The sequence below is a fragment of the Fusarium redolens genome, assembly GCF_020744475.1.
Source record: "Fusarium redolens strain MPI-CAGE-AT-0023 chromosome Unknown BKA55scaffold_6, whole genome shotgun sequence".
Taxonomy (NCBI): domain Eukaryota; kingdom Fungi; phylum Ascomycota; class Sordariomycetes; order Hypocreales; family Nectriaceae; genus Fusarium; species Fusarium redolens.
The window spans coordinates 1507815-1527539 of record NW_025763669.1 but is presented as its reverse complement, the minus strand read 5'-3'; the positions used below and the strand labels follow the sequence as shown (position 1 = coordinate 1527539).

General features: G+C 48.7%; 6 protein-coding genes across 6 annotated transcripts; 4 read left to right on the top strand and 2 right to left on the bottom strand.

The window, feature by feature from the left end:
* Positions 1–167: 167 nt before the first annotated feature.
* On the bottom strand, positions 168–631 carry BKA55DRAFT_688602 (uncharacterized protein; the record flags this gene model as incomplete). The annotated part of the gene is made up of 3 exons (XM_046199234.1): positions 168–353; positions 407–454; positions 512–631. The coding sequence occupies 3 exons, from the start codon at positions 629–631 to the stop codon at positions 168–170; spliced, it is 354 nt and encodes a 117-aa protein (XP_046051163.1).
* Positions 632–3101: 2470 nt separating this feature from the next.
* On the top strand, positions 3102–8488 carry BKA55DRAFT_537981 (uncharacterized protein; the record flags this gene model as incomplete). The annotated part of the gene is made up of 2 exons (XM_046189981.1): positions 3102–3165; positions 3228–8488. The coding sequence occupies 2 exons, from the start codon at positions 3102–3104 to the stop codon at positions 8486–8488; spliced, it is 5325 nt and encodes a 1774-aa protein (XP_046051162.1).
* Positions 8489–13247: 4759 nt separating this feature from the next.
* BKA55DRAFT_725856 (S-adenosyl-L-methionine-dependent methyltransferase) lies at positions 13248–14881 on the top strand (the record flags this gene model as incomplete). The annotated part of the gene is made up of 6 exons (XM_046201121.1): positions 13248–13351; positions 13405–13421; positions 13506–13565; positions 13623–13890; positions 13944–14406; positions 14458–14881. 6 exons carry the CDS (start codon positions 13248–13250, stop codon positions 14584–14586), a joined length of 1041 nt encoding a protein of 346 aa, XP_046051161.1. The 3' UTR covers positions 14587–14881.
* A 99-nt stretch (positions 14882–14980) lies between these two features.
* BKA55DRAFT_537979 (RmlC-like cupin domain-containing protein) lies at positions 14981–15652 on the bottom strand (the record flags this gene model as incomplete). Its single annotated transcript, XM_046189980.1, has 1 exon — positions 14981–15652. One exon carries the CDS (start codon positions 15650–15652, stop codon positions 14981–14983), a length of 672 nt encoding a protein of 223 aa, XP_046051160.1.
* Positions 15653–17100: 1448 nt separating this feature from the next.
* Positions 17101–18321, top strand: BKA55DRAFT_509050 (peptidase family M48-domain-containing protein; the record flags this gene model as incomplete). Its single annotated transcript, XM_046187494.1, has 3 exons — positions 17101–17629; positions 17684–18126; positions 18178–18321. 3 exons carry the CDS (start codon positions 17101–17103, stop codon positions 18319–18321), a joined length of 1116 nt encoding a protein of 371 aa, XP_046051159.1.
* Positions 18322–18879: 558 nt separating this feature from the next.
* On the top strand, positions 18880–19185 carry BKA55DRAFT_688597 (cytochrome b5-like heme/steroid binding domain-containing protein; the record flags this gene model as incomplete). Its single annotated transcript, XM_046199233.1, has 2 exons — positions 18880–18976; positions 19028–19185. 2 exons carry the CDS (start codon positions 18880–18882, stop codon positions 19183–19185), a joined length of 255 nt encoding a protein of 84 aa, XP_046051158.1.
* Between the last annotated feature and the right edge of the window lie 540 nt (positions 19186–19725).

The following is a 19725-nucleotide window of genomic DNA, read 5'->3' as shown; positions in this document are numbered from 1 at the left end:
CATTCCAACACAAATTGTTTCACAGGCCTCAAAGTCTGAGGTGATGGCTGCAGCTACCAGCCCTCGATGTGCAGAAAAATACCCCCACAAGTGCCTGCCAGACTTCCCTTGGCGTCCTGGAGAGGTGGAGAGGTAACACGGTCTTAACTGCTGAGTCATGTTGGGGCTCAATCATCATCCTGCCGGCGTCGGTCGTGGTAACGTCGATGAGAGTCTCTGGATGACCCCCTCGAAACAATGACAGGCTGGTGTAGCGGTCGTTTCAGCAATTTCTCAGGATTCTGTTGGACCTTAGCTGCGGCCTGTCGATCCCACAGATCTTTCGACTTTCGGCAGATATCATCGATTTGTTCCTATCAGGTATGTCAACCAACCGAGGGCGTTTTACAAACCAGCAGAGACCAACATCTGTCAGGCAGGATCCGGGAGTGGTGATGAGGAAACCATCCTCTCCCTACGTTCGAATTCATGAGCACAGGATAGCCGTTGGGCTAGCTTGACAAAAAGATACCTCCAACGTGTATGGGCGAACTGTAGCCTGGGGTCCTAGATAATACTGGAGTTCTTGAGTGATGACTTTTCTGTGAATGTCTTGATGCGGGATCCAGTATTTGTTCATTGAAGAGGACATGGTCGCACAATCGATTCTACTGAGGAATCTACGAATATCGAGACAGGCTGGGAAGGATAAAGAGATATGAACTGGGCCAAGGGAGGGTATTTATCCAAATTCGGCACAGCCTGCTAAGTTACAAGATATGGTTACGATGTGCCTGACGGTTAGAGGGTAACTTCCATACTAATGTATGCGAACCCAAGGTATGTTAATCTTTTGCGTGTGACTATGCTCACCGCTCCACAGGCTGATATCCCAACACGAATCTGGAAGTCCTCAAGGGGTACCTAGATTTGATTTGCTGCATGTGTTTTTTGTCGTTCCTTGTAACCGGAACCAATATGGCAGGAAACCCCTGCCATACGCCGTGAGCCTTTGAAAGTGAGGCGAATCAGGTGTGGTTGGTCATTGGTGAGCGGCGTCCAGCGTCCGCCCTGCCAGCGTGGCAAATATCGAACGGGTGCATCTGGTGCCAATAACGCCGCGTGAAGTGAATTCAAAGGACGCTTGTTGAATCCAGACTCTATTACTACTCAAATACGTATTTGAACAAGTTAATGTGGGGTTGTTGCGGATGTCTATAAGGCTGATCGCGTCGACAAGAGTCGTCCTTTATTCGGGCGAATCCAGATCTGCGCTTACCACCCGCTCAAGCCTTAAACGATTGTGAGGCTCATTGGGTGAAGCAAGCGCCATGTGCATCTCTTGATCTAGGGGCAACAGCACGCAAAGCCACTTGGACGATAAGTCTGCGGGTTGCCGATCTTGTAAGCGACACAGGACCCCATTCTCTTTCTCGAAACTGTCAAAAGCCAAGCAATTTGATCTCTTTCATGAAATGCTAGCACGACCACGCCGTTGGATCCAGATGATCTGCTCTAAGGCGAACTGCTTCGCTGCGAATGTCAATTGGAGATCCTCAAACCCTTGTCCTGGTCGCGATGCTGCGATTAGCATTCGAAAACCTTAATGTTATAAGCTCATTCTTCATTCATTGGATCGACTACGGAGCTTCGGTTGATTATCATTCCTGAATGATGTTGCAGGCGAGCGAGCATCAGACACCAATTGCCATCATCAGTCCTTTGGCCTTGACCTGAAAAGAACCATCATGACAAATAACATGGTTGATCCTGGAATATGGGAAGCGCCGCTGCATCTGAAGGATTACGTTGCGGCATCCCGGATATGTCTCGAGTTGTCCTCATCGAGTCTGGCTACAAGCCGTATGAGGGTTTGTTAGTCAGGTAAACGCAACAGAGAGACCCCGTTCTCGTACATGAGTTTCAGGGTGTTTCAATGGATTGCGTTTGCAAGCGAGATGTCTCTGTGAGTCATTTTCATCTCGGTTCATATGCCCCAACTTCCGGAGTAACGGGACGAAGAGGTCTTAGTCGCTGGCAATGATCAGGGCAGTGTTCGCACTTAATCTCACGATGAAGAATGTGTTTATCGGCTTTGAAATTATTATCAAGGGACGCCATGCGTTTCTCAAACGTTCCGTCTTGTTTCTCTTTATACGCACGCGAGACAGTTTTACGACTGTATTACCGAATTGGACCGCCAAAGAATCACGACTAACGCGAAGTTGAATGAAAGAGTTGATAATATCTAAGGTTTGCATGGTTTGAGATGTTGAATTTGTCCATGAATGCATGCTATGGCCAGTGCGTGGATGTGATCCACAAATGAAGCGTGGGGAACGGGAGCAGAAGCGAAAGTAGAAGCAGAAGCCAACATCAAAGGCTGGACGGAAAAGCGAAACGATTTGGAGAAAACATGAAGGCTATAAGTTTCATGAAATTGTCTCCATCAAACCAATTACATTGTGTACAGACGTGGCTATTTCAACAGCTGACGAGGACGGTTTATCGCTGGCTCGCGGTTAATGCTCGGCAGTTAGCGTCCTTCAACAAGATTGAAGTCTCTTTCACGTGAATCCTCCACTCCAACTTCTCCTAACGACCCCAGATCCCCTGCTCATGCGTCAGCTGCCAATCAAAGCACGGGACTTGGACCAAGCAGCTTGCTGCGCGACCTCTGACCGCGCCCACCAAATTTGTTGACAAGCAACCATCGCAAGGTGTTACCTCGTCCCCGATAACGAACGGCCGAGCATTCTTGCGGCTCAACTCCCAGGACGGTAGCTCCCAGCGAGACGAGCTTTATTCACTGCGAGCCCCTGTCGAAAGCTTAATAGCGATAGCAAATCCGACACTGTCGTCATTTCTGGATACGTACCTCTTAGCCCGTGCTTCAAGGGACGGTCAACCCCCTTACATAGCGATACCTACGACGAGACAATGCGCTGAAGTTTCGGACGGAGACTACGTCGTGGAGCCACATGCCGTTACAATAAACTATAAGCTATCGATATATATCGCATTGGGGACAGCCCTGATCCCCTCCAAACCCCGCGCATTCCCAACAGCCAAGCTCTTGTCTAGAGGGGACCGACTTGGGTCCCCTAGACATATCTCCAGCCATGCCGCCCGCCGGAGGAGGAAATATCAAGGTGGTGGTGAGATGTCGACCGTTCAATAGCAGAGGTAAGTAGCGCTCACCGGTTTGGGCTTGTATAGATAAAGAGCGGTGCTGAACTGGGACGCAGAAATCGAAAGAAATGCAAAATGTATTGTCGAGATGAAAGGGAACCAGACGGTGATTACCGCACCTGAAGGGAAAGGCGTGAAAGATGGTGGGCCAAAAGCCTTTGCGTTCGATCGTTCGTACTGGTCATTCAACAAAGACGACCCCAATTACGCTGGTCAATCGAATCTCTTCGACGATCTGGGACAGCCCCTTCTCGACAATGCATTCCAGGGTTACAACAACTGTATCTTTGCTTATGGTCAAACCGGTTCGGGAAAATCATATTCTATGATGGGCTACGGGAAGGAAATAGGTATCATTCCCATGATTTGTCAGGATATGTTCAAAAGGATCGATGAACTACAAAAGGATAAAACAACGAAATGCACAGTCGAAGTCTCTTATCTCGAGATCTACAACGAACGCGTCCGAGATCTACTCAATCCATCGACCAAGGGCAACCTCAAAGTCCGAGAACACCCTTCCACAGGTCCCTATGTTGAAGATCTTGCCAAGCTTGCAGTCAACGGATTCCAGGAAATTGAACATCTGATGGATGAAGGAAACAAGGCCCGAACGGTCGCCGCAACCAATATGAACCAAACATCAAGTCGAAGTCACGCCGTCTTCACCCTCATGTTGACACAGAAGAAATTCGATACTGACACAAAGATGGAGATGGAAAAGGTCGCTAAGATCAGTCTGGTGGATTTGGCAGGCTCTGAACGAGCGACATCAACCGGTGCCACCGGTGCGAGACTAAAAGAGGGTGCTGAGATCAACCGATCGCTGTCGACATTGGGTCGTGTTATTGCTGCTTTGGCTGACCTGTCAACGGGTGGCAAGAAGAAAAAAGGCACTGGACAAGTTCCCTACCGAGACAGTGTCCTGACGTGGTTGTTGAAAGATTCACTAGGTGGTAACAGTATGACGGCAATGATTGCAGCCGTCAGTCCGGCTGATATCAATTTTGATGAAACACTCAGCACTCTCCGATATGCCGACTCCGCTAAGCGAATCAAGAACCACGCTGTTGTCAACGAGGATGCTAACGCCCGTATGATCAGAGAGTTGAAGGAGGAGTTATCGCTATTGAGAAGCAAACTTGGGAATGGTCCTGTTCCTGGTGGAGCTGCAGGAAGTGGACTGGTTTCTGGAGAGACCTATCCTGAAGGCACACCCCTAGATCAGCAGATGGTCAGTATCACTGGCTCGGACGGTGTTCTGAAGAAGGTCTCAAAGGCAGAGATCGCGGAGCAATTGAGTCAGAGTGAGAAGCTGCTCACGGATCTAAATCAGACATGGGAGGAGAAACTGTTAAAAACTGAGGAAATTCACAAAGAACGTGAAGCAGCTCTCGAAGAACTTGGTGTCAGTATTGAAAAAGGTTTCGTTGGCCTGCATACGCCAAAGAAGATGCCGCATTTGGTCAACTTGTCCGACGATCCGCTTCTGGCTGAGTGCCTGGTCTACAACCTCAAGCCTGGTACCACAACAGTCGGCAATGTCGATACCAACGCCGATCACCAAGCGAATATCCGACTTAACGGATCCAGGATATTGCACGATCATTGCTCTTTTGAAAATGCTCCCGATGGGACTGTAACTCTTACTCCTAGCGAGGGTGCTTCAGTCATGATCAACGGAAAGCGTATTACGGAGCCATCGCAACTCCATTCTGGCTACCGTGTCATTCTGGGTGACTTCCATATCTTCCGATTTAATCACCCTATGGAGGCGAGAGCAGAGCGGGCTGAGGTGCCAGAAAGACCACAGAGCTTGCTCCGACACTCCATCACAGCTAGCCAGCTCCAGGCACTGGATCGAGGCTCGCCCTCACCAAGTCCCCGACCCGGCCACGAACGATCATTTAGTAGGGTCTCCGAATTTGGCGACATCTCTAGACCAGAATCTCCATCGATATTCCAGAGGAGTGGTAGGGAATCGGATTGGTCGCTCGCAAGGCGAGAAGCCGCTGGTGCAATTCTTGGATCCGATCAAAATCTCACCAGTCTTACCGACGAAGAGCTCAATGCTTTATTCGAGGATGTGCAGAGGGCAAGGGCGGAACGAGTGAATGGTCGCGAGGATGGGGACGACTCAGAGTCTTCTTATCCGATCAGGGATAAGTACCTGTCGAACGGTACGATGGACAACTTCTCGTTGGATACCGCTTTGACGATGCCCTCAACCCCGAAACAAGGAGAGCCCGACGATAGGTTGAAAGAGGTCCGAGAGGAGTTGCAAAGCAAATTGGAGAAACAGAAGGAAGAGTACCAGGACCAACTAAAGAGCGCTGAGGCTGCTAACGTTGAGATTGAAGAAATCAAACAAGAGAAAGTCAAGATGGAAGCAGCGTTAAAGGAGTTGAAGGAAGACATGCAAAAACAGCTAAACCAACAGCGGAAGCAATTTGAGGAGAAGATCGAAAAGATGGATCCCTTAAAGATGCCAAAGAAGAGCCCGACCCTCTCGGAAGAAGAGATCGACATGGCAAAGAAGACTGTGAAGACTTGGCGAGGCCGACATTTTGTGAAGATGGCTGAGGCGGTGTTGCAAAACGCATCCATTCTCAAGGAAGCCCAGGTCATGAGCCACGAACTTGACGAACACGTCGTTTTCCAATTTGCGGCGGTTGATGTCGGTCATGTTTTGTGTTCGTCCTATGATATGGTGCTCAATGGCCTCACTGGCGAGGGCGACGATGTGGCGCTGGAGGAAGCCCACAAGCCGTGCATTGGCATTCGTGTGGTTGATTACAAGCACAGCGTGGTCCATCTATGGAGTTTGGAGAAACTTCACGACCGCGTGCGGCAGATGCGACAGATGCACCAGTATCTTGATCAACCGGAATATGCACAACACCTCAGTCTCGATAACCCGTTTGTTGAGACATGTATGCCATCATATACGCTTGTCGGCGAAGTTGATGTGCCACTGAAGGCAGTTTTCGAGTGCCGGGTTCAAGATTCCACTCTTGATGTCTTATCGCCTTACACATCGCATGTTGTCGGTATCATCAAGCTTTCCCTTGAACCATCACATGCTCGTGCACCAACAAACACCCTCAAATTCAATGTTGTTATGCACGAGCTGGTGGGGTTTGCTGAACGAGAAGGCACAGAAGTCCACGCACAGCTCTTTATCCCAGGCATCTCTGAAGAGGATGGTATTACTACGACCCAAATGATCAAAGACTTTGATGAGGGACCCATTCGCTTTGAGAGTGTTCATAGCATGAGCATTCCTCTATTTGCCCCCCAGGATGTCACTTTGAGAGTCGCTATCTTCGCTAAGGTCTCCACGATGCACCTGGATAAGCTACTCAGCTGGGATGATATGCGAGATGCTGTGCCTGTAAGAGAAGACAAAGCCAAAGCATCGCGAATCAATGAATCGCAATTCTACACCCAAGAGAAGCACGATCTACTCTCCCGTATTCAGATCATGGAGCTTAATGAGAATGGCGAATATGGCGCCGTTGAAGTCACACAAACCAGCGAGCTTGATACGGGAACTTTTCAGCTCCATCAGGGGTTGCAACGGAGAATCGGCATCAACATCTCTCACAGTTCTGGCGATGCTCTTCCATGGAGCGGCGTCACTGCCGTTCGCGTTGGAAAGATCAGACTCGTTGACTCGGCTGGGAAGATACCTGACATGGGAGCCAATGAGCCTGATATCTCTCTGAAGTTGTCCCAAAGCCCGATTTTTCGCGAGAACGCCAACGGTACTAAAAGCCTTACAATCTACGCTCAGTGGGATTCCAGCTTGCACAACTCACTACTGCTTGATCGAGTGACGCAGGACAAGTATCGAGTTCAAATGACAATCTCATGGGAGGTCAGCTCTGAGAAGTTGGCTGAGCCGATGAAGTTCTCGCAAAAGGTTTGCGTGCAGATTCTGTCAAGAACTTTCGTGCGACAGACCTCAATGTTTTCAGCACTCTGGCAAAACGTTCGCTTCGTGCGCTCCTCGACTGGCATCTTCACTCTTGCCATGCGTCCTGCTCCTGTCAAGAAAGTCGGCGACTTGTGGAGGCTAAATAGCCAACATGACTATGTCAAAGGCGAGGAAAACTTGACAAGCTGGACACCTCGAGGTGTGTCGCTGGTCAGCGATTTCCTCATGGCTCGTAAGAAGAAAAGACGCGCCGCGGATATGTCGGTTACGGAGGCCGTCTTAGCTAAACTTGGCTTGGATGGAACAAATAATTCGTCTGAGAAGAAAGAACCCGAGCCTGAACCTTCCCCAGAATTAAAGCCAATCATCCCAAGCGACGATGACCTACTTAATGATACACCAGAAACCTCACAGACTCCTTCTCTTGATGACGAGGAGCAGCCTCCCGCAAACGAACCTCAACCTCAACTCTTCAAGGAAGCACAGCAACCTGAGACGGACCTATCTGATCTGGAGCAGCTTGAAACAAGAGAACCTCAAGTTGATGAACAGGACAAGCCTGAAAAGGAAGAGTCAAACGAGGAAGACACGGAAGAGGCCTCACCGGAGACACCAGAAGCTACGGAAGTCGAGGAGGACGAAACCATTACTGTGGAAGAGCCGCTGCTCAAACCCGAGTATGATGAAGACCAGACATATCTCTTGACAAAGTGTCTGAAGCTATGGAAGAAATATCCTGATCCATCGAACAACATCCTTAGCCCGACCAACATGGCACCTCCAACAGACGGTCTGATGACTGACGGCCCAGCGCAACCGACACTTGTTGCAACAGTTATTCGAGTCCCAAAGAACCCCAAAGTTCTAAAAGGTGGGTACTTAATGATTCCGAACAGCGACTCGACTCGCTGGGTCAAGAGATTCGTCGAGTTGCGGCGACCGTACCTCCACCTGCATTCTGCTACTGATGGTGACGAGGTCGGGCTCATAAGTTTACGAAACTCTCGCATTGACAGCCAGCCTGGGGTGTTGGGTCTGCTTCAGGGGCCCGACGATGCTGGAGCGCAAGGTCAGGACGGGGGACCTGATTTCACACCAGGACATCGACGAACTGCTTCAGGCCGTGTTATCTCTACTATATGGACAGGCAGTGGACCTGGTGCCTCATCAGGGGGGCCAGGCCTTCAACGACTACCAGAGCGGATGCAGTCCGCAGTGTTTGCCATCTATGGGACAGACAACACCTGGCTATTCGCGGCACGGAGCGAGCGTGATAAGATGGACTGGATCTTCCGAATCGATCAGACATACATGTCAAGCAACGACAGCGTCCCCGGAAGTGGGATAGCCAGCCCCTACCCCGGGAGCGATTTCTAGAGCAGGGTGAGCCTGTTATGAGAGTAATGACTTGCAACGTCCTCTTGGGAAAATGTTTTTCTTTGTAACTATTGGATGGTCAATTAGATGAGATGACTTATACCCCCACAGGAGTAGGAGGGCACGCCGATCATGTAGATTTGCTTTTAAAATTTTGGATATATCTTAGATAAAAGAATCAATTGAGAATCATAAGCATGGCCGAAATCAGATGCAATGCTGAGTATCCTTGTGGAGCATCGGCAAAGCTCTGTTATACCTGTGTTGTTACACCTACCGGCTATCATGTGAGGATCAGCGTTATGCTAAGTCAAATACCACAAAGTCTCAATCGTGCTAATGCAAGGGAGACTAATATTGTGAAGTACAGGCTCTATTATGCCCATGCTATATAACACAGTCCTCAGGGAGCAAGACAATATCTGACATTTGATAAGGGGTGCCAAAAATAACTAGTCTAAAGACCTAATAAGTATATACTAAACTTACCTAAGTCTTTTTATCGCTTAGGATATAGGTCTCAAGTTTTCTTGCCTCCTATAGACAGTCAACATAACAACATCAAAGCCGAGGGCAGCTACAAAAGTTCGCCACCTGTATGGGTATACAAATATGTTGGATCTCTCCTTATCACAGGCAAGTGATACTCACCTACAACGCATGCAACGGTGATACCGCAGTACAACATGATGTATAACACTGTACGTGGTGAAACACGCATGCAGCGCATATTCAGAGTTGTGCAAGCGATATACTAAGAGGCTGCAAGATACGTAATCTCGGCATTATAGTGGTGGTTCACCCTTGACAACGCATGAATGGGCTTGCATTGAGCTTGTGATTCCAGTGCAGGAGCTGGGACGGAACAGATCATACCGTTCCGGTATCCAATAGGGCATCTTCCGCAGGTAGTTATAAATTTGATATAAGACCAGGGATACCCAGGGAAACGGCTTTGTAGCGAAGCAAGGAAAAGTTGGGGGGGTTCCCCCCCCCCCCCCCCCCCCGAGTTTATTGAGAAGTCGATTACGGAGGTATGAAGCTGGGCATGGGAACTTATACCGAGATTATGTCCGATTACTAAGGTTTGGAGTTTAAGTGCTGGCGGAGCCCCAGGGGATGGTATTGGGGATCGAGACTATGAATCACGACCATATCACCTCCCCAAGAAGAAACGAAGTTGATATGCCTGCCTTTGTCCCTTGGACATCGGAAATGAGCGTACAAATTTGTGATTCATGGACCGAACACCTGGGCTCTTGTTGGTCGCTGACGAAGAGATGTGTTTCCGAGGTATGTATGAGCCAATTATACGTAGCGAAATCCTGCATCGTATAGGGAACGGTCAAGGAGCATACATCATGGGTAGCAACACGGCATATCGATTGGTTCAGTGATGCCCCGAAGATGCCCCGATTTGTTGGATAATGGTATCCTGTCAAACGTTGGGCCATCATTACTTCAATAGCACTCATTACAACAACGACGATGGTGATACAGGTAACAGGCCAGATTCCCGGAACTGACAACATGTGCCGGATCAACATTGAAATCCTCAAGTTGATGACAGGTCCCTTATTGGTTGTGAATGCTATAGCGAACATTTCACTTGTCGAGCAAAGTATTGCTGACCCAGACTGGCGGATCGTCCCCTCCACGTGTGGCCTATCCGCTGTCACTTTTAACTGAATCTCGATTAATGTCAATGCGCATGTTGTACTACAGCCTTGATGTTATCACGTCCCCAATGTTAAAGACAAATACCATTGAACCGGGATGAGGGAAGAAGAGGGGAAAGGAAAACGCCGAAGGAGGAAATGTTTACGAGACAAGGGTCTCATTTGGCCCGCTTATTAACAGCAACTCAAAATGAGAAAAGAGGTTTCTGAAAGGTGCGAAGGCAGACCTGGAGGGATCAGCAGAAGCATATCTTCCGGGCACAACTTTGACAAGGACAAGGAGTGTTTGAGAGGCCAGGATTGGCTGAAGTAATTAAAACTCTATGTACGAGGAAATACGTAAAGAGATGCCTCCAGCGGTAAAGCATTGACTCTGAGTTGCCAAGTTACGCAGAAACATGTGCATACTACATAAGGATGCATTGAGTTTGGAAGAGACCGCTAACTTTACGTCAAAAACTGTAGCTAAGTTGACATGAAACGCGGGACGGTGCGATGCCGGTAGCAGCAGAAAGCCTGTTATGACAAATATTCCTCAGCTACTGGGAGGTGGGCGTCTAGGTAAGTTTTTCCAAATCATGGCGTTAATTGTGCTCACGGACGGTCCTTTGGTGGGCAGATTGAGTTTCTACCGGTTTCAGAGTTAGAACCAACTTCAGTTACGTGACTAAGGAAGGGGGCCCGGTAACCCATGATGAGGAGAGATAAAACATATCAGATCATTTCAGATCTTGTAATAAAAAATGATTATATGTTTTCAAGAAAGAGTAAACGGACGCCATACTACTGATAGGTTTGTTTCAGTGACATCTCTAGCTTGACATGCCTGAGGATAAAATAGCGAGGACTTTACGGATATTTTTGGCCTGTATCATCCATCATTCTTGCCATAATCAGTCTTGTACCAGTAGTTCTACGAAATCTCCATCATGGTATTTCTCCAAGCGAAAATTGAAGTCCGGGCCGTACATCTATTATTGGCAGGTGCTATAGTGGTCGGTGACGCATCGACTTGTACCTTCCTTCATTGATCAGAAGCATCCATTTCTCATCCACTCCCACGGATCTCTAATCTCCTCCTATTCTTCTCTCCCTTGATAACAACCCACTAAATCACATCACATCACACCATATCATTTCGCATCAGCATACTAGGAAACTCTTCTGTCCCGTGTCGTCGGTTTCATTGACGTGGCACAAACCTTTGTTATGGCTTCTTGTGAGCCGCAGTCTTCTAAGTCCATAGGCGCCGACCTAAGCTGAAATAACCAGCTGACGGGTCCTAAGATGATGCTCGCTGAATCAGCTGCACCCTTCTATCTTCATAATTCCGTACAGGGCATGCGGTAGATAATGCTGAAAAGTTCTCCCAAGATACGCGTCTATCAACATGAGAACAAGGATCGTGACCATTCCCAAGCCGTCGGAAAGCCAGTTGGTTGCACCTTGTCCGACCCAGGCCATCGGATTTCATCCCAGCGCCAGTTGTTAGGCTTGAGCTAGCCCACCCACGTCGTTGGGACCGCCCGAAAGCCCCTTGAATGAGGGACCAGGATCTTGACGGGAGTTTGTTTTGCGTACCCGAAGTCATTTGCAGGCTCAGAGGAACTACCGTGGCCAATGGTATTTCCTTGCATAACTCGATACAACGCTAATGCCGAAAGTACACACGAAAGGGTTTAGTAAACGCCAGAAGGTCGTTTCCGTCCTGGTTCAGAACGTTGCTTTGCTTGCGCTGCAATGTTGACTCAGCCTTGTTTGCTCACTTCGTCTCCTCACAAGGGTTACCAATTTTGACCCATTCATCGGAATATTACCTGTGAGCTAAGGGATCGCGTATGCGTGTTGGTCTCTAGTGGACAGCCACATAATTGCATATCTTCTTACCGCCATACCTCTTCCTCTTCTCGCATCCAGTTACCCGTGTATGTTCTTGGAGAGCAGTTGGCAAATCCAAGGCAGGCAGCTCCTGGATTATACGTGTGGTGTGGTGGGCTGTACACACACGACTTAAAATTCACTTTTTGGGTCCCAGTATCACGACTGTTCCCGACTGAGCGGGTCGCCTCTTGTACTGGCGCTCTAGACCAGGGTAGTCAACACACCAAGACAACACAACATCCAATACCAATGGCGCATCAGCAACAAGCGCTTGTTCCACTTGCAGTTCTTTTCTGGTAGGGCTTTGTGGCTTTGCCAAGAAAGCCGAGAGCTAGATACCCGTCCCAAGCTGCTGGGTCCCAAGCTGCTAGTCCTGGTCCTGGTCCTGCTTGTCCCCGTCTCTTGTCTCCATCCTCTAGGTTACCCTGACTGAATCCACTCGTCGAGCCTCGGTCGCACCAGGTGTTTGGGTCGCTTCCCGTTCCCTTCCAACTGGGGCCGGTTCATCACTGCATTGCTCTACTAGGCTTGGCTCCTTTTCTTATGGTGTTTCTACAGAGAGCGGGGATTCCATTCAAGCTTCTCGCCCTTCTCCATTTCCATAACTAGCTTCCATTTCCCGACTCTCCTACTCTAGCTCCCGGTCTCTCCTGACCTTGCCGGTATTACATAGTGTTTCTTCCTGATGCCGCTCTAGGCGTTCTTCTTAAAGAGACAACTCAACAGCGTCGATCGTCTTTACTCCCGTTTTCCCCTCATTGTGCTGCACGCTCCACGACACCACCAAAACCTCCTTGTCGAATTTGTCTCGTGTTTCTGTCCGCCATTACCACCCACGCGCATCTTCGATTCATGTCACAACTGGAATTTGACTCTGCGTCGATATCCTATGATTGACTATCAAGTTGTAGATCAGAACGACTTTCAGGACCTTTCAATCTTTTGAACAGCCGGCAGCGTGTGGGTCGCTCGCCACTAGGGAAAGTCTCAGCATTTCTCAGTTCCTAGTTCGACAGGCACCTGTACTCGTTCCAGCCTGGGATTGAGTTGCTTTTTCTCTTCATGACCTCAGTTCAGAGTCGCTTCTGTGCTATTACCTGATACTCAGCCCTTTTTTTGCTTCGTCTTTGCCACACATAACTGTGACTCTCTCATGGCGCCAGCTGTAATGGCCAGAGAAACAGCTCACTCACCAAGCCATGACAGTATGCCTAACTCATCACCTTCAAGTCTTAACCATTTTCAATTTACTTTCAACTGCTCTGCTTCAAATTCCGGAGGGAACAGTTTTATTGAGCCTGATGTATGTGCTTTTCTTCTTTACATTTAGCTCAAGGGATTGCTGACTTTGTGTAGCCTGATGCTCAGGGCATGTAAGTTGTAGAACCCCATAGGGCACCTTTCACCGTGTTAGTTCCAGCTGACAAGAACTGTCAGAGACTCTGAATCTCTCACAGACAGCGTACAGAATTTCCCAGAAGAATTCGGTCGCACCTATCATGCCTACCGGGCTGGCTGTAAGCTCTGTCTATCCATGAGCCACCTACCATTTACCAACTAATGTCGCTTTTCAGCATACGCATTTCCCAACGACGAACTAGAACGCGAGCGCCTTGATCTACAGAATGAAGCATTAGTAAAGCTCTTCGGCGAGCGCCTTTACTTTGCACCACTGTCAAGGAGAGCACCGCCTGTAAATATCCTCGATGTAGCTACTGGTACTGGTGACTGGGCAATCAAAATGGGCGACCTGTTTCCAGAAACAGAAGTCGTTGCAACCGACCTCTCACCAATACAGCCTCGAAAAGTACCCCCAAACGTGAACTTTTACGTCGAAGATTCGTATGTCAACACCCAAGCATCAGGCAGACCCTTTGAAACTTACTGCTTTCTAGCTCTGAGCCTTGGGATTACTCTCAGCCTTTCGATTATATTCATACTCGTGTCACATCTGGCTGCTGGGCTAGTTTCAAGGAGCAGATCGCGGACCAAGCCTTTCAAACGCTGAAGCCAGGAGGGTGGTTTGAGTCGCAGGAATACGATGCCATTATAATGTCTGACGATGAAAGTCTTCCACTGAACGGACCTCTTGCAACATGGTTCCGCGAAATCAACGAAGCTTCAGAATTGATGGGCCGGCCAACCAGCGTTGCTGCTCATGTTCGTGAAGCATATGTCCAGGCAGGTTTTGTTGATGTTCAAGAGCGAATCTTCAAAATGCCTATGAATGGCTGGCCAAAGGATGAACGCCTAAAGGAACTTGGGCGCATGTGGGAAAGGAACTTTTTGATGGGCCTCAGCGGCTTCTCTTTCGCACTTTTCAACCGCGTCTATGAGAGAACTCCTGCGCAAATCGAGGTGAGCATCCTGTAAAGGTTTTTCTTCCATTCGTTTGACTTACAGTCGCAGGTGGCACTGGTTGATGTCCGACGAGAGCTGATCGATACGCGGATTCACGCTTATATACCAATACACGTCATCATTGGCAGGAAGCCATTCCCAGGTGAACGATCCGTCCCACGAGCGTCGTTTACGTGAAGGAAAAGCGCCAGGGACTGGAACGAAATACCTCCCCTTGAATCTTAATAGTTGAGGAAGGGAGCCTGGCACACGGTTCAGAAGGACCAACTCCAACATTGACAAAGCACACAACAACAACGATGCATAGCGACAATGGGGACGACTTTGGTTTTTTATACCCACGATACCCGATAATGTCGATACGATGCACATGACTAGAATAATGTATTGATCTGGGTTTGGGTACAAGATCGTACCGAACTACACCTTTAATAACCGCCTGTTTTAAGCTATGGAGTCTATATTGTCAGATGACGTTTCATGTTTCCAAAAATGCTATCGAAGTGTCCAGTTTCTCATTCAATTGTCTCCGCCCTCGCAACTGTCGGACTCATTCATTATCCTCAGGCATTTAATTTGATCTTCTCACGAGCCAGTCCAGTTCGCGGGCTTGTTCTTCGTTGAGTAGATCTCGGATTCCTTGTTGAGTGAGGAATGCATGATCGTGGTATTCAAAGCCAGGGACAACCGTCTCCGAAATCAGCAGGCCCTCAGTTTCCTCCCCGTTTGACCCATGGCCGCTATCTGGCTCGTTGGGAAGCAAGTAACTTGCCTTCCAGACATCACCTTCGACGATCCATTGCATACGCTCGCCTCGTTCAACCGCATTCCCAACAATAAAGGACTCGATACGCCCGTCAGGGTGGATGATCACATAGCGTCCCCGTCCACGATGCAGGGTATGAATTACACGGCTGCGGTTGCGGTGGAAGTTCCCCTGAGAGTGGCGTGGGGTTAGTAGGTAGTAAATGGTGGTAGAGAGGCGTCGTGTATCCGCCCTATAACCCTCGCGAGCAGGGCCCGAGAGAGCTAGCGTATCATGGGAGAGAGCCTCGGATGAATATGGCGAAGGAATGGTAGTAGGGTTCGTATCGGTTTGGCGGAAGTAACCCCCTTCGATATGGGGCTCTAAGGAGAGAGCCTGGATGAGGGACTTTGATCGAGGATTCTCAGGTTCGGATGAAGAGGTGAATGAAGGTTTGATGGTGCCCAAGTCAGGCTCGCCGTTGACAAATTCGCCCATTTTGTGTTTGGTATCAAATAAGGCAGTTTTGAGAATATGGATGGAAAATGAAAATTGTTTTTGGGTTGGCAGTAGATGAAGATAGAGAGCTCCTTTTATACCCCTGAATAGACAGTGAGTAAGAGCCTGATAGCGTAAAGTTGACAGAGCTTACGCACTCGACTATGGCATGTTGAACGCGTAGTTCACGGCCGTTGCGTACACACTAATGTGACGGGATGTTTGATAAGAATGCCTGTAAAACGAGACCCTCTTGGTGTGATGCAGGATTCAAAACTACTCAAAGAAGCTAGTATCGAGTTGGCAAACGAGGATGGTGTAAGCCAGAGTCTGACCTCCCAGGAAGGATTACAAACTCAAATTAGGATAAAGAGGTGGAAAATGGGTGTTTGGTATTTGGCAGGGAGCTTGTACTAAGGTCGCTGAGATGATGTCAGGGTTGCCCTAAAACGAGCTACCTGTGGTGAAGATGCTCCATCGCGTGGTGGTCAGGCCAAGCCCGTAGTTCCCGGGTCATATGCCTACAACAGCAAACCGCTCTGAATGATTGTATATGACAGATTTTTCTTGTGTGATAGTAAAACTTGAACCTTGATGTCAGCTGTTGGGTTTGTGCTGGGGAAGCAATTCGTTAGTGTAGTTTGTGATACTATTCTGAAATCCTAAGCAACATGCACTGACCACTGTATGAGGATAAGACTTGGTGCGGATGGAAAAAAAGGTGTGTCGGTGATTAAGCACTAGGTGCCTGTCATGATCAGACTGATCTGTTATTCCATTGGCAGCATTTAGAGAGCTATACGCTGGTGTATTCATGAGTGGATGTTGAGTCCAAGGGTCCTTAGAACGGGAAGAAAATTGCGCTGCCTGTACGGAGTAGTAGCCTAGCTATTGTCACTAAAAAACTTATGACAAGACCATAAGACGATCCTCCATCCCATGGTGAGGAACACCTTGACTTCTATTTTCTTATTCGATTATAAGTAACCATGTAGCCTGATGAAAACGAAACAAAGATTTTTATTTGCATTTTTCTTTCTTTAACCTCAAGCGTTTAACGCGTTCGTTTAACGAGTGCATGCTTTCAGGTTGTTGGTCTGGAGGTACTGACCTTAGTCTAAAGGCCCACTAAACTGATCCTAAACTTACCTACGTATTTTTATCGCTTAGGATAGAGAGAGGTCTGAAGTTTTCTTGTCCAGGATGTGGTCCGTGATAGTGGGAACCCGAAGCTCCAGGCGAGCCATGACGCAAACGATGGAGCTTCTAACTTGTGCTAAACACCAAAAACTATCACGAGACAAGGCAACACACAAGCAAGCACACAATCGCCAGCTTCACGGCTCGCTTGCTTCGTGATAACTTACTCTACCTGTCGGTTCTTCTCATAAAAGGCCCAAATAACGGCACGACAATTGACCGAATCACTCCGGCCGCCGACTCCGACAATGACTGCCCCTCGCTTACTCCAACACTCGTCACTGAGCATAAACCGTCCCACCATGCTCCTTATTCATCGCACCGCCATATCCTCTATCTCTCGCCGTAGGACCTTCTCGCAATGCCATTCTCGCCTCCAACAACATTCCGAACGAGAACTACAAGAGCGCCTACAAGCTGCGCGACCCCTCGTCCCTCATCGCGCAGCGCGCAAGTTCACACAAGCGGGCAGTGGTCGTAATTCGCGTCTCACCGTCATAGCAACTGTTGTCGCCGCCATTGGCTTCTACCTCTATAACTCCCAAACCGTGCCGGTCACGGGCCGTCGAAGGTTCAATTTCCTTTCTGATTCTATGGTCGCACGTGCGCATTCGAAAGCAGCTGCACAGGTTATTGAGCAGGTTAGAGCGCAAGGTGGTCATTTCCTATCAGAATGGGATCCAAGGACCATATTGGTTAGGAGAGTAATGAAGAGATTAATCCCCGTGAGCGGCATGACGGATCTCAACTGGGAGATATTCGTGATAGCTGATAATCGTATGTTTTGCGATCAGCTGCAGTGACTGTCGGGCTGCTGACCTTTGGCCATAGGAACAGCAAACGCCTTTGTCCTCCCTGGGGGTAAAGTGTTTGTACATAGTGGTATCATCAACGTCTGCCGCAGTGAAGATGCCCTCGCGGCAGTATTAGGGCACGAGATCGCGCATAATACAGCCTCTCACGCAGCAGAGCGCCTCTCTGCTGCATGGGTAGGAAATCTTACAGCAGGAAGTTTGTTCTTCCTCGCTGGAGCTCTACCTGGCCTTGCGCTCTTTGGACTCTGGAATGTCGTGGGAGGGTATTACTTACAAGATCTGCTCTTCTACCTTCCCATGGGCCGAAAGCAGGAAAGCGAGGCAGACTACATCGGCCTGATGATGATGGCCGAAGCATGTTATGATCCCCGCGCAGCTTTGGGCTTCTGGCAGCGAATGCACGCTCTTCAGCATGCCAGTGGACAAGAAGCCCCAGAGATGCTGAGCACTCATCCCTCGGTAAGTATATCTCATGTTGATGTGAACTTCGGGCAAACTGACGAGACGTAGAATGAGAATAGGATTGTAAAGATTAGTGAATGGTTGCCAAAGGCGCTTGAGAAACGAGCGGAGAGTGATTGTCGCGGAACAGCAGCGTTTGCCGACCGATTCCGTGATGCAATCCGAAGAAGATCTACTACAGTGGTCGTATAATAAGTTGACCAGCGTGTATAAGCCAACGAGTCAAGGATAGAGAGCCAAGATCACATCAGAGTACAGCGAAAGACGGCGTCACAGCATGGGACTTTGAGTTTTGGTTTAGAAAGCATTCCCATAAATTCTGCATACAATCTGGAAGTATATATCGACATGCTCCTATAGTAGATCACTCGTTCCTTGAAGCTCGGACTCAATGACTCTAATATGGTCATACTGCCAAGTTTCGACCGACTGGGGCTTCAAATCGCATTCTCCCTTGTGAAAGTTGATAATTACCTCGCTGTGATAGGTGCAGACCCCCCCGGCTTACTAGCTCTCCTAGCGCACTTCCCCAGCTACCCCGGTCCCCGGGCTTCTGCAATGGGGGAAAGTGCTGCTCGTGACCGTGAACCGAGGCAAGCCCCCACCTGCCGACGGCGCCCCGGAAAGAACTCCTTGTTTCTTTCCAAGCTTATCAACTGAATTTATTTATCTACGCTTTCATCCACAGCTCAATTCCTTCGTCAACTTCTCCTTTTTCTTGTAACTCGACTCTTATATCTACCTACCAAAATGTCCGAGACATATACTACCGCCGAGGTTGGAAAGCACAAGGATGAGGCCAATGGTTTCTGGCTCATTGTTGAGAATGACGTTTACGACGTGACCAGTACAGCAACCGAACCCAAGCTCGCAACACAATGCTGACAATCACCCGCAGAGTTCATCGATGAGCACCCTGGTGGTGCTAAGATCCTGAAGCGCTGGTCCGGAAAGAACGCTACCAAGGCCTTCTGGAAGTATCACAACGAGCATGTCCTGGAAAAGTATGGCAAGGACCTCAAGATTGGCGCTGTTGGCGAGAGCGCCAAGCTATAGAGATACCCAGCTCTGGGACTCAAAGACGGCAGCGAGCACTTTTTTCTGATTTGATTTGATTTTGGCATGGCGCATACCACATGTTGGATTAAGCTACACTAGATGGGTGGATTTGTATCGAGTTCAAAGATCTCAGCCTAGAAGCAAGTCGCGGATGGTTTGATATACCAGAATATATTAGGCCATAGAGTAAAGAAATACTCATATAAACCGAGAACTTGAATCCACTACGTGCATTTATATAAGTCGCCCTGCTAAGTTCGGAAACATTTGTATCGGACTATTCCACCTTCCGAAAGGAGCGTCGGATAACTTGGCCGAGACAACTGCAGGAATCAACACCATGACAATCATCGTCTGTCGTCGAAGGATCGTGCCGCAAGCTGCGGCTTAAGCGGCGAAGACAAGTGGGGGGGCTTACATGAACGGTGTGAGATAGCGGTAAATTTAGTGACTCGGGTTCCTTAAAACCTGAAGTTGAACGATTTCTTGAGAGGCATCTATACATTATCATCAACTTGAACTACCTTCTGGGCAAAA